At 44.8% G+C, this 13,733-nt stretch overlaps 2 protein-coding genes across 2 annotated transcripts; one reads left to right on the forward strand and one right to left on the reverse strand.

Moving 5' to 3' along the window:
- Window positions 1-1,579: 1,579 nt before the first annotated feature.
- LOC119311528 (UTP--glucose-1-phosphate uridylyltransferase-like) lies at window positions 1,580-7,685 on the forward strand. Its single transcript, XM_037587156.1, has 20 exons — window positions 1,580-1,779; window positions 1,886-1,933; window positions 2,040-2,131; window positions 2,235-2,325; window positions 4,571-4,631; window positions 4,720-4,797; window positions 4,889-4,939; window positions 5,033-5,106; window positions 5,281-5,353; window positions 5,662-5,719; window positions 5,817-5,929; window positions 6,098-6,130; window positions 6,227-6,279; window positions 6,350-6,425; window positions 6,503-6,559; window positions 6,645-6,728; window positions 6,809-6,907; window positions 7,035-7,139; window positions 7,234-7,305; window positions 7,391-7,685. Exons 1-20 carry the CDS (start codon window positions 1,703-1,705, stop codon window positions 7,415-7,417), a joined length of 1,422 nt encoding a protein of 473 aa, XP_037443053.1. The 5' UTR covers window positions 1,580-1,702; the 3' UTR covers window positions 7,418-7,685.
- Window positions 7,686-8,230: 545 nt separating this feature from the next.
- Window positions 8,231-11,294, reverse strand: LOC119311529 (nudix hydrolase 23, chloroplastic-like). Its single transcript, XM_037587157.1, has 7 exons — window positions 10,874-11,294; window positions 10,344-10,475; window positions 10,022-10,098; window positions 9,401-9,536; window positions 9,168-9,308; window positions 9,008-9,066; window positions 8,231-8,759 (listed from the first exon to the last, which is right to left on the reverse strand). Exons 1-7 carry the CDS (start codon window positions 11,060-11,062, stop codon window positions 8,699-8,701), a joined length of 795 nt encoding a protein of 264 aa, XP_037443054.1. The 5' UTR covers window positions 11,063-11,294; the 3' UTR covers window positions 8,231-8,698.
- Between the last annotated feature and the right edge of the window lie 2,439 nt (window positions 11,295-13,733).

Raw genomic sequence — 13,733 nt, forward strand, 5'->3', positions numbered from 1 at the left:
CCATTCTTGTAGTTTTCCTCTATTTTGTAATCCTCTGTTTTGCACCTACAATCCCGTCAAATTCCTGTGTTTTTTGAATTCCTTTGTTTTCTAATCCTGTGATCCAAAGAAGCCCTAAAGGATTGTGTAAACCTGGCAATTCTCTAGGCCTGGCTTTGTAAAGCCCGACCTCAAAATCTCAAGCCCGGGCCCGGACCGACCTGTCCTGAAACACATGAACAATGCCATTCTTTATCAACATAATGATTTCTAGGATATTTAAAATATATATTATGCCTACATTTCTAATAAAATAATGATTTATGCCTTGTTCGGGCTTATTTTAGAGATTTCAGGCCAGGCTTCAGGCGAAAAAGTTGAGCCTGAGCCTGGCCCGGATGTCGGGCTTTCGGCCGGATTGTCCATGCCTAGGTCTAGGATTGTGTGTTGAAATATATTGTCCGCCTCCCTCCATCAGTTCGGACTTTTGGATGAGTTGGCTGGTGCATGAATTCAATATGATATCCGAGCCAAGAGGTCTTGAGTTCAAGACCATCGATCCCACGTCTATGAGTTGGCTGGTGCATGAATTCAATATTGTGCAATACCCCACTACAAGGTTACCAAAGAAATCTTTTTTTTACTCGGCAAAAAATACGCTCAATTGCTAGGACACACCGACAACAATGCATATGTGATTCATCAAAATTCATTTTCTCGGCCAAATCATGAATTTAAATTGCCAGATACACATATGTCACAAGGTCCAAAAGGAAACCCAAGTTGCGTTCTCTCTCAGCGCATACTTGGTTGAAACCCGTTAGCGCTTTAAACGTGATTTTACACCGCGAAATTCACATGTCATAAGATAGGGGCGTAAGCAGGCACCAAACTGCCCGGGCCATGGCTTGGGGCGTAGCGAGCGAACGCTTCATTGCATGTTGTAACTTTAAGGGTGGCCTAGGGCATAGGCAGATCCTGACTAGGGCATTGATGACGACGGCTTAACTCGACGAGAGAATATTTGCAAACACATGGGTTAGCTAGGAGCCCTTTAAAACAAGTTTTGCGGGTATATTATTCTCAAGTTTTTTAAAAATTACCAAAATAATGATAATCAAATGCATATGTATGGAGCGAAAACTATGCCAATGGTATTATTCGAAAAATACACATGGGTAAGCTGGGTTGTTTTTCAAAAGTTATGGCGGTGCCAATGGTATTATTCGAAATTGAAAGAGCTGGGCCTAACCACCCCGATTACTTATGTTTTTGAGGAAAACCACACCGGTTAGTTGCCGAAAGCAAGCAGTAATGAGAGCACGCCCGCCCGCACCCGCAAGAAACGCCAGGCTGTCGCCCGTAACAAACCTCGCGCGCGCCGTCCCATTCCCCGACCTCGACGCCCACGGCGCGCGCACGCCCTCCAGCCTCTTCCGTTCCGTCCCGTCCCCCGCTGAAACCGGGCGCCGACGGCCGACCCCCTCCGCGGGCGCCACGTGCCCCGGCGCCGTCAGCCCGCGGGCACATTCCGTCGCGCATTCCGTCCATGCCGTGACGGAGACCGCGGCGCGACCCCTATAAGAAAATGGAGCCGCATCGCCTCACACGCATCCCACCACACCGCCACCTCTCCCTTCCAGTCATCTGACATCTGCTCCCGTCCTCTCCTCCTCTCCCCCCCGAAGCAGCGTGCGCGTCGCTCCTCTCCGCCCGGATCGCGATGGCCGCCGCCGCCGTCGCCGCCGACTCCAAGATCGACAACCTCCGCGACGCCGTCGCCAAGCTCGGCGAGATCAGGTGCCCCGCCCGACCCCTCCCCTCCGCCGGATCTAGCGGCCAGTAGGCGCCCACTCCGCTCCCGCTCAACTGTTTTTTCTGCTCTGTTTTGTCGGTGACGACGCAGCGAGAACGAGAAGTCCGGGTTCATCAGCCTCGTCTCGCGCTACCTCAGGTAATAATGCGAATCTGCCCCGCCTCCATGGTTACGCTTGTCTCCGACGATCTGCTACTTGCTGACGGGTGGTTTCTGACGGTTGCGCTGCGTGGTGTGTCTGCAGCGGCGAGGCGGAGCAGATCGAGTGGAGCAAGATCCAGACCCCCACCGATGAGGTGGTGGTGCCCTACGACACCCTCGCGCCCCCTCCCGAAGGTACCATCTCGTCTCAGATGCTTCTTCGCGTGGTCGATTCGGATTCGATTCGAATGTTCACTCAGTGTGTGTCTCTGTTTGTGTGCGTGCGTGTGTGCTGCAGATCTCGACGCCATGAAGGCCCTGCTCGACAAGCTCGTGGTGCTCAAGCTCAACGGAGGCCTCGGCACCACCATGGGCTGCACCGGCCCCAAGTGAGCACCCCACCCCGCCCATCCTCTTCGCAGCTCCCGATCACTTGTTTTAGCTTGCATATGCGTGGATCGTGCTACCTTCAGTTAGATTCGCCCCAACACTGTAGTCTAGCAGCAAACTACAGTACATGCCATGCTGATATCTTCGTGTGTGCGATCCTGCTTGTGCTGGCCACGGGTTACTGTTGTTGTTTAGTTTTTCAGCCGGGCCGTGGTTTTAGCACACCATATCTCACATTCAAATGTTTGCTCAATTGCGATGCCATGTCATGTTCGCTTCTTCATGTGTGCAGTCCTGATTATGGTCGTGACGAGTCACTATTGTTTGTTAGTTTTCTGGTTTGGCCGTGGTTTCGGCACACCTTTTTGCGCCTCCAAATGTTTGGTCAAATGCAATGCTGTAACTTTATCATCAGTTACTATGGGCTTGTGTCCTAGTATGGTTACCCATATTTATGTTAATTTTGTTTCCACATGTCACTTTTAGATCCACCTGCTATTATACTTATTCCAGTTCTGTTTGCGAGTTCTTCTCCAAAGTTCATGATCTGGAAGTGCATGGCATGTACTATAATATTCTTGTCGCTTTCAAGGCTCCGTACGTTTATGTTCCTTCTCTTGATTCGCTGTGGCTGTAATACATATAGGTCGACCTGTCTGCTTCCAAGTGCATTAATGAATTAGTCATAGAATTGCTATTGCCTACTCATTTCATTCTTGTTGTGATACCTTTATTACTCTAATGTAGTCCAGTTGTCATGTCATGTTGTGGTTGCCCTTATTTCTGTTAATTGCTATTGCCTACTCCAAATGTTTGGGCAAACCCAATGCTGTAACCTTACCATCAGTTACTATGGGCTTGTGGCATAGTATGGTTGCCTGTATTTCTGTTAAGTTTATTTGCACCTGTCACTTTTAGATCCACCTGCTATTATACTTATTATAGTTCTGTCTGTGGAATCCTCCAAAGTTCATGATCTGGAACGACATGAACAATATTAATACGGGCAACTTTCCATACTTCCTATTAATACTTATTAATATTCTTCATGTCACCTTCTATACTCTGTGCGTTCTGTTCTTTCTCTTGATTAGCTGTGGCTCCAGTACTTATATGTGAACTCGGATGCTTCCAAGCATATCAGTGAAATTAGTCATAAAATTGCTATTAACTGTACTCATTGTTCATTCTTATTGTGACATCTTTATTACTCTGACGTAGTCCAGTTAAACTATCAGTTACAGGGAGAAATGAAATTGTGGACGGGAGCTCCTTTGATTGAAAAAATAGTTTGATTAATCTGGTTCTCTGATCAATGATATCAAACATTAAGGCTATGAATGGTCTTTATCTTTTCATTTATATACTGTTGTCCCAATTTGACATTAGTGCTACTTAAGCTGGTCAAGAGTTACTGTTATTCGTTAGTTTTCTGGATGGGTCATGGTTTTAGCACACCATTTTGCGCCTTCAAATTTTTGGTCAGATGTGATACTATCACTCTATCATCAGTGACAGGCTTGTGGCTATTATACTGGCTGGGCTGTGGTTTTGGCACCCCATTTCTGTCAATCTTATATCCACTTGTCACTTTTAGATCCACCTGCTATTTTACTTATTGTAGTTCTGTTTGGGGAGTCCTCCAAAGTTCATTATCTGAAAGGCATGAAATATATAATATTCTTCTTGTCAGGCTCCATACGTTTATCTCCCTTCTCTTGATTTGCTGTGGCTCTAATACGTATAGGTCAACCCGTCTGCTTCCAAGCATATTAATGGATTAGTCATAAAATTGCTATTGCTTACTGATGTTCATTCTTGTTGTGACATCTTTGTTACTCTGACGTAGTCCAGTTAAACTATCAGTTTCATGGAGAAATAAAATTGTGGGCGGGGGCTCCTTTGATTGAAAAAATAGTTCGATTAATCTGGTTCTTTGATCAATATAGCGAGCATTAAGGCTATGAATGCTCTTTATATTTCCATTCATATATTTTTTTTGCCCCAATTTTACATTAGTGACTGCTGCCAGCTTGCACTGCTGAATATGACCATACACTTATTTTCTATACTCTGTTGGCCAATGAAACTTTGATCATCTGAACATGGTGTTGTGGTTGACTATGTACAAAACATGATATCAGTATATGTTTGATGCAACGTGTCAATAATGGACAGATATGAACTTATTCATTTTGAGTTCTACCACCTTCAGCAGGTAATAACATAGCTCACTGCATGCAGGTCTGTCATTGAAGTTCGCAATGGGTTTACATTTCTTGACCTTATTGTGATTCAGATTGAGGTATTCTTAGTTTCTACTCATATTTTCTGTGCACCGACTTGATGTAGTGTGTAATTGTTTGTGCCTTACAAGTTTCACCTGTATGCAGTCCCTGAACAAGAAGTATGGATGCAGTGTTCCTTTGCTTCTAATGAACTCTTTCAACACTCATGATGACACACAGAAGGTTGATATCCCACTTCCCCTATTTATTTCCTGTTGAAAAGATGACTTTCTAAATTTGGACTAACATACTTGCATAATGACCTGTTTTGTAGATTGTTGAGAAGTACTCCAACTCCAACATTGAAATTCACACTTTCAACCAGGTATGAAATTAGTACTTTCATCTGTTTATTCAACTATATCAGATTTTACCCCACTACTTGCGGTGTCAATTAACAGACACATGTTTCTCTCAGAGCCAATACCCTCGCATTGTTACTGAAGACTTCTTGCCACTTCCAAGCAAAGGGCAGACAGGGAAGGATGGCTGGTTAGTTTTCTCTAACTATTCTTGTCTTATTCTTGGAATACCAATGGATGATCATTTCATTTTATGATATTTCAAATATTAGCTTTGCCTTTATGCTTTATTGATTCAACTTTGTTGGACTTGACTGTCCAAATAATTTTTTGAAGTCTAATATTGTGGTTTTTGAATGTGAAGGTACCCCCCAGGCCACGGTGATGTGTTCCCCTCTTTGAACAACAGTGGAAAACTCGATACCTTGCTGTCACAGGTGAGCACAAATGGCTTAACCTTCTATGTAGGTGAACGGATTAGTTTGACAGGTTGATTGGTTGCATACTACACCTTATCCAGATTTTGCTTTTTTACATGGATTAGTTTGCCCTTGTGATCCACATCTTCATAGCATGTTTTCTTTTGAAGTTTACAAAAAATCTATGTGGTGTATGCTTCTTATCATTTAAATAAATCAAATCAGTTACAACTTGCACGTCATCTGTAGGGACTTGCTTAACTTTGCTTACAGAATCCAAACACCTTCATATTATTGTGCTTACTATTTTGCCAATCTTCTCTCAGGGAAAGGAGTATGTCTTCGTGGCGAACTCAGACAACTTGGGTGCTATAGTTGACATCAGTATCCAAATATGACCAGATTTATTAATTTCCAATCTGATTCTTTTCACCTTTTTAGTGTTACTTTGTGCCATAAATGGAATCCTTAACCATCACAGAGATACTAAACCACCTGATCACTAACCAGAATGAGTACTGCATGGAAGTTACTCCAAAAACATTGGCTGATGTTAAAGGTGGTACCCTCATCTCATACGAAGGAAGAGTCCAGGTACACTAATACTTTCCTCCTGGCTTGCCTATTACTAGCTCTTAATTATCTTTGCTGATAAGCAAACATTGAAAGTAACGGCCGCAGTGTAATTTGCAAGTTGCAACATTAACTTTGAACCTACATGACATGAATGAATCACTCATAATTTATCTCTATTACATGCAGCTCTTGGAGATTGCCCAAGTCCCTGATGAGCATGTAAGTACCCTCTCCCTGAACTGTGTTGTTCTGAGTCGTGAGAGTATTATGAGGCTAAATAGCTGATGAATACTTTTCCTTTGTGTATTTGTTCAGGTGAATGAATTCAAGTCGATTGAGAAGTTCAAGATATTTAACACCAACAACCTGTACGAATCTATAAACCGTGTCTTACTTTGATTAAGAACTCTGTTCCTTCCTAACATCTTCTGGCATCAGGTGGGTGAACTTGAAGGCGATCAAGAGGCTTGTAGATGCTGAAGCACTTAAGATGGAAATCATTCCCAACCCTAAGGTACATCCGTCATCCTTGGCGTGAATCTCAGTTCCATTCTGTTCATTTGCTTTTATCTAAGCAGCTAGTTCTTGCAGGAAGTTGATGGCGTGAAAGTCCTGCAGCTAGAAACCGCAGCTGGAGCAGCGATCAGGGTATAGGCAAACTTATCTCAAAATGTTGTGTTGGGCTGCCCACTTTTTGTTTGTGATGTGCTCTAATGCTTTTCTTTCCTTCTAGTTCTTTGAGAAGGCAATCGGCATCAACGTTCCTCGCTCAAGGTTTCTGCCCGTGAAGGCTACATCTGATTTGTTGCTTGTGCAGGTATATCTGAAATCCCCTTGGTGTTTTCTGGTTTGGTACCATGATGAGACAACAGCTGACCTCATTTTTCTGCCCCACAGTCTGATCTCTATACCTTGGTCGATGGCTACGTCATCCGCAACCCAGCCAGAGTGAAGCCATCGAACCCTTCAATTGAGCTTGGTCCTGAGTTCAAAAAGGTAAGCCATCTTAATCATAAGGATTTTGTCAATTAGTCGATAAAGTAATTGCATTGAAGAAACACGTGAATGGTGAAAGAAGCTGGAATGTGGTTGTGACTTACATTTTTTTCTTGACGAATTATAGGTTGCCAACTTCCTTGCCCGTTTCAAGTCGATCCCCAGCATTGTTGAGCTCGACAGCTTGAAGGTCTCTGGCGATGTCTCGTTTGGCTCTGGAGTCGTGCTCAAGGTGAACTTCGTAGTCATCATTCTCCTTTTGCTGTGATTAGTTACTGTGTACAAATGGACCTAATGCTAATCAAATCTGCTCATCCCATCTGCAGGGCAACGTGACCATCGCAGCCAAGGCTGGAGTCAAGTTGGAGATCCCAGACGGAGCTGTGCTCGAGAACAAGGTAAGCCTTCATTTCACATCCCAACACCTACCCAATCTGAAACTGTGTGGTCTGACTGACACATGGCCTTCTCTGGTGTCTCCAGGACATCAACGGCCCCGAGGATCTTTGAGTGACGCCTGCTGCATCGCCAGTCGCGTTCCCAGAAACCTTCCTGTCCTCCTTCGCTGAGTTAACAGTCATGTAATTTTCGTGTGCATTCTGCTGGGGTGTTGTCCTGGGATAGCCCCTTTACATAATAATTGTAATCCCCTCTGTGCTGTTCATCTACACTTGTTCTTCCTGGGCGTGCCAGGGACGTAAAATTTCTTTTGGTTATATGATGCCCATAGTTTTCACATGCCTAAATTTGTTTCTTCTTTCGCCCTGCTGGGCCGTAAGAGTTGCTTTTTGCTGGAGTGTTTTGTGTCTCCTTTGCCAGTTGTGCCATGCGTAACCCACACTTGGTTGTGGCTATTTTAGATCACAAAGATACGTCTATTGACAATCTTTCTCGCAGAACCCGAACTGTTTGCTTCCATGGGCCCACTGTGAGAAAAAGTCACAGTTGCAACTTTGTCATGAACTGAGAAGGGATCGTGCTTGGCAGTTTTGTCATGTGCTTATTCTTTTTCCCGGTTGCCTTATACCTGATGGTTGGTTGGTATAGGTGTCGATCATGGTGGCAAAAGAACATGAGCATGAATAAGCTTGCACGGCAATCCAACACTTGCATTGTGTGAAGATATCAATCACATGATATAATGATTCAAAAATCAAATTTAAGTGTCCAAAAAAAGGGTGTCACAAGGCATGTGTCTACAGTCCTTAGTAAAAAGTACTCCCGCCATAAAGAAATATAAGAGCGTGAGGGAGTACAAATCCAAATTTGAAACACAGATGATTTTTGAAAGATAGTAGACATATGTCCTGTGAACATTCAGAATTTTCTGAAACATCCAAATTTATTTTTTTGTGGCATGGTACCATGTAATACATCATGGTATCACAGTATATTTCCCACACATTGTAACTGAAGAGTTTACAGGAACAGTCGGAAAAACAATTACAGAATTTAGTTTCAAATTGCCATGACACTCGCGACACAAATCTTTTGGGTAAGCTGACAAAAATCTAAATGCACCATCTATTGAGTCACTCGAGACATCCTTTGAAAAGGAAAAGGAAAAAGGGCTGAAAAGGGACTTCGAGAAACACAAGCATTTACAATTCCGGCAGCAGCTTAAACAATCTACCACAAATGTGGCCAGATGCCATGCGATGACCAAAGGCCCCCCCACCCATGACCAGCTCTATCGACGACAAATGTGATTGCTGTGCCGATGTCTTGAGGCTGGTGTTTAACAAGAGCAATCACATTATGTACCACGACGGGTCTCAAACCTTCCCAAGCTCATACGGCTAAATGGTTGTCGATATCAAAGCTACGGAGATCCGAAGGGCCGGCCCCGATCCTGCAAATGTAAGTAGGACAAGTTATGCACTTATGCTACAACATATTTTGAGAAAAAAAGATGGCATGTCATAAGTAATTTAAGTACAATAATTGATTGTGGAACAGCTGCACGCGTGATATCGTGGAAAGCTGGAAGGTGGATTATGCGTAGAGCAAATAGCAAACTAGCAAATGTTCTCGAGTATTAACGGGTCGAGGGCTATTGATCTTGACAACGACCACAGGCCATGATGAAGTGATTTGTACCTCTTGTTTATTGTGCAATAATGGAATTTGATGTTCCCAGCCTTGACATCTTCAATATACTGCAACATTTTGTACAGATGTAAGAAGCTTATGATGTCAAAAGACTGAAAACTATAACTTGCTGGAAGACACAATGCTTGAACTGGAGGAGGGGGTGTACCATTCTCAAAGTGACGATGATTGAAGAAAATGCCAGAGAATCGAATGGTATATCATCCAAAGCAAAAAGTGCACATTCTAGCGACTCGGATCCAGGTGAGAAACAGGGGGTCTTCATTCTTGCTCGGAAAATAATGTAACTCTACTGCATGTCATCACAATACACAAGAAGAATCCACTTAGTAGTGTATTAAGTTAAGCATGAATTGACCCATTAGGCTGCTTTTCACTCACTTGGCCAATTAGCGGAATATCCAACTGAGCAAAAGGTGAGACTATCTCTACATCTGCACAAGCTTCTTCCAACGTTTCCCTTGAGGCTCCTTCTGCTGCAGACTCTCCGACTTCCAAATAACCAGCAGGAAGAGTCCTGTTGATGTAACCTTGATTAGAATGACAGACCAGCCCCAAAATGACAATGTTCTTAGAGAAAACAGAAATGCTTTGCAAATGCAAATCAAAGAATGTGGCAGAAAGCAATTGGAAATAAAACGTACTAGTGCATTAGAGAGAGAAAATAAGAGGTCCGTTAAAAAGGAAAGGAGCAATCCTGAACTGAGGAAAAAATAACAACAAAACAAACACCATTGCTGTAACATATAAAGACATATGCAGTTTCACACCACAAATAGTACAAGCAAATAATTCTGTACATACTTCCTATGGACGTAAAATTCATTTTGGTACTTTTTTTTGACAGGAAATTGATTTTGGTACTACATATACAGGCAAGAAAAACATGTTATGATAATAACTGTAAAACATAGTACACCCATGCAGCTCGCCAGTATGGTACAGACAACACCAGAAAGCATGATCATAGCCAACAAAATGGACTCGTCAAAGGTAGCTTACCAAAGGCCATAAGCCGGTTCAATCTTTCTTCTGCAAAGGAGGACCTTGTTATCATGCTCCACAAGGCAACCGACAACCTACAAAAGATGACACAGATTAGTGAAAAACGAATGGGTAAAAGCTAATACACACCTACAAATGTTATAGGGCATATAATTTTGTGTTGTTGAACAGTGACAGATATCAGGTCTGTGCAGTGGAACTCAGAAGCAGTTGGCATTCAAAGCAAGCAAACCACAGTATCTCGGTTCTAAATGCATATGCACATATTGTCTGAACTCTGAAGATGGCGCCTATTCATACTCTGTTCTTCAGTTCATACCATTTTGGGGTTCTCGTAGTGCACTCTCCCACAAGAAGAACAGACAGCCCTCATCTTCTCATCCCCGTCTGGTACGGCCAATTTCGTCGGACTTCCACAAGCTGGGCAGAAAGGGATCCTCGACTTGGGCACCTGCATTAGCGGTGGTTAGGAGTGTATTCGGTCAGCAACATGCGTTTAAACCAGCTAGAGGGCTAGAGCAACGAGTATTATTATCTCATGAAACCAAAGCTGTTATCCACTAATTTCGATCCTGAATCGATGCCGCATCCACCCACACGCACGGTAGATAATTGTGCTAGGGAGACGGAGCACCATGGTTGCAACCAACAGAGGATGCCTCGTGGCTCACAGTTGCTAAGGCAGGCATCCCTTCCCATCCACCAGTTGCTAAGTCAACGCGCTAGATGGTTCCATCCACGGCGATTATTCTACGGCCTCAGAATCTCAGCTCCGACACCAGCGACGCCGGCAGCCGGGCGCCGGTCAGATATCATACGGACGGACGCGTGAGGAGGAGGCAGGCTCACCGCAGGGGCCGGCGGCGGCGAGGGGGCGGAGGTGGAGCTGGCGCCGGCGCCGGAGTGGTTGGAGGCCGACATCCGGAGCGGGCGGAGGCGGGCGGCGGCGGCGGCGGTGCGGGGCAGGGGCGGCGCGCGGCGGGCGAGGATGCGGGCGGCGTGGGGGAGGAGGAGGTGGTGGGATCTGAGGAGGAGCATGGCGGTCGGGCGGGTTTAGTAGGGAGGGGGGAGGTTGGTTGGTGGCGTGGCGTGGGGATGGGAGGAGGACGGCGACTCGGGGAAGGGGAGGCTGCGCGGTGAGGTCGGCCGCGGAACACGTCGGCTCGGTCGGCGGGCGGTGGTGATTCGGCTGGGTGGCCGGTGGCTATTGGGCGACGCGGCGGGACGGGGGTGGGTCGCCACCGGTGACGGGGCCGGCGCGCTGGATAAACAATTGGGGAAGATGGCGTGGCGGGTTTATCCTCGGTGTCTTTGGTCCTCGTGGAAGACATTTTTGAAGGGGGGTGGATGCCTTTCTTCTTTTCTTGTTCCAACCGGATCGCCTCATTTTCCCATTACTTTCCGAATTCCGCAGCAGCGAAGTTCATGCACAGAGTGAAAAGGAAGAAAGAAAATGGCAAAAAACGAGACAATACGTTCAACTGTGGTGTACAATCCTACTAAGTTGCCGTGTTGGGTGCAAGTATTTTACTTTGTTTGTGTGCAGCTGTTGCTTATCTTGGTAGTCTAAAAGCTTTTGTCGGTTCGATAAACCTTGGTTCTAATTGAGAGAAAGCTTTACTGCTATCCTTGGGGTACCTCCTCCCGTTTACCCAAGAAGGGGTTCAAATTCTTGATAAACTGAGTGTTATCCAAAAAAATTTAATTGATTTGAGTAAAAATGGAGAAACTCCTAATTCTAATTTGAAGCGTATGAGTTCTCATTTAATAACTTGTAATAAAAAGCTTGAAACTCTTGATATTTTCTTTGTTTATTTTGAGAATTCTGGAAGCTCTTTGTCTATAGATCCTAATATTGATAAAGATATTAATGGGAACCGTAAGGAGCCATGTGGATTTGAAAGAAATCTTCACTTAAAAAGAGCTGGTAAAGTATTGAATGATGATAAAACTTGATGCATGCATTATGCCTTGCTAGAGGGGCATTAAACAATAGCACTTGTTGGAAGGCAACCCAATATTTATCTTTAAATTTGTGCTTTTGTTTGCTGAGCCTGCATAATTATTGCTATTGTAGTAATTATGTTTGTATCTTTTATTTTGTTTTCGTGCCAACTTAAGACCTTGGGATGTTGCAAATGCTTGTTTATTAGGTTCTGTGCAGAAACATAAACATTTTTTCATCCACTGTCTGAATTTTCATTCTGTACTGGAGAGTGATCAATTTCTAACTTTTTTACAAATTACTATGTTACAAATTCTTTGTGATGTCCTACTTTTTCAGAATTTTCGGACTTATCGAAGTATGTGTAAATATTAGATCTTTATGTATTGTTCTATTTTTGACAGATTTGTTGATATGTTTTCTTTATCTGCTTGTTTTAAAGTTTCCATGACCTATATTGGGGGGTATAAATTGTGAAAATGATAGGATACAATAGACATTGTTTGGAAATAAATATGCATCTTGTATTGACAGTACACGAGTAAATGATTTATTTTATATGTACTAACCTATCTCATGAATTCTGTTAAGTTTTCTGTGGATGAAGTTTTAAGATCGAGGTGAGACAACAATATGAAGAGAACAAGGAGCGGCAAGATCCTAATCTCAGGGATGCCCTAAGCACCCCTAAGGTAAAATTCAAGGAGACTCAAACGTCTAACCTTGGGGATTCCCCGGTAGGCATCCCCTCTTTCGTCTTCAAAAATTACCGGTATTACTCGGTTGGACCTACTTTTTTATTTATTCACATGATATATGTTTTGCTTAGAGCGTCATTTGCTTTTATTTGAATTTTATTTGCTGGTTTCTACAATCACTGTGTCGGTGGAAAACGACACCTATGGGATCATGAGGATCCCTTCTGCGGTTGCGGGGCGCGGGGTTGTGAGAAGAGCAGGATTAGCAATCAGCACAAGGATCGTTTACCCAGGTTCGGGCCGCGGGGATGCGTAAAATCCTAGTCCTGCTTTGGTGGATGTATTGAGTGTTCTTGAGCTCTCGAACTAGCTACGGTGGCTGCATGGTTCCAAAGAGCCGAATCCCTCTCCAATACGCCATGGGCCTCCTTTTATAGTCGAAAGGGGCGGCCACAGTGGCACACAGGAGGTGGAAAGACCTACAGTGCTATGAGCTTATCGCTCGTATTACAGGACAAGGCGCATTTAATGCGTAGCTTAGGTGTCCTCTTGCTTTATCGGGGACGGGGCCGAGGCCCGTCCCGTCCGTCGGCGCTCCTCCTCGCTTCGACACACGCCCTGGCCAGCGATGCATGCGGTGCCATGTAGGCAGGCAAGCAGCTGAGGTGGTGTAGTAGTGGAGCCTCCACGAAGATCTGCATGCCACCACGCAGGCGTGTGCTGAGTTGGCATGGAAGCTGCATGTTGCCACGCAGGTGCCTGCCCAGCTGGTTGGGCTGGCGGCTGCATGTGAACGGCAGTGGAGACTCGGTTGGCGCGGGCCTAGCAGTGGCCCCGCTGACGCCCTTGGCAAGGGCCTTGCCGGGTGGCCCGGCAAGGGTCTTGCCGTGGCGCGCTGTCGTCCCCGGGTTTCCTCAACAATGATCTTGTCGAGGATCGTTGCCTTCCAATCCTCTCTGATCTTGAATATTCTTTGTCTTCACAAAGATCTGCATGCCACCATGGAGGTGCCTCCCGAGCCCTATCACAACATGGTTGATGGCGTTGGAGACCGTGGGTTCGAGGG

The sequence above is a fragment of the Triticum dicoccoides genome, chromosome 5B (assembly GCF_002162155.2).
Source record: "Triticum dicoccoides isolate Atlit2015 ecotype Zavitan chromosome 5B, WEW_v2.0, whole genome shotgun sequence".
In the NCBI taxonomy this organism is placed as follows: Eukaryota; Viridiplantae; Streptophyta; class Magnoliopsida; order Poales; family Poaceae; genus Triticum; species Triticum dicoccoides.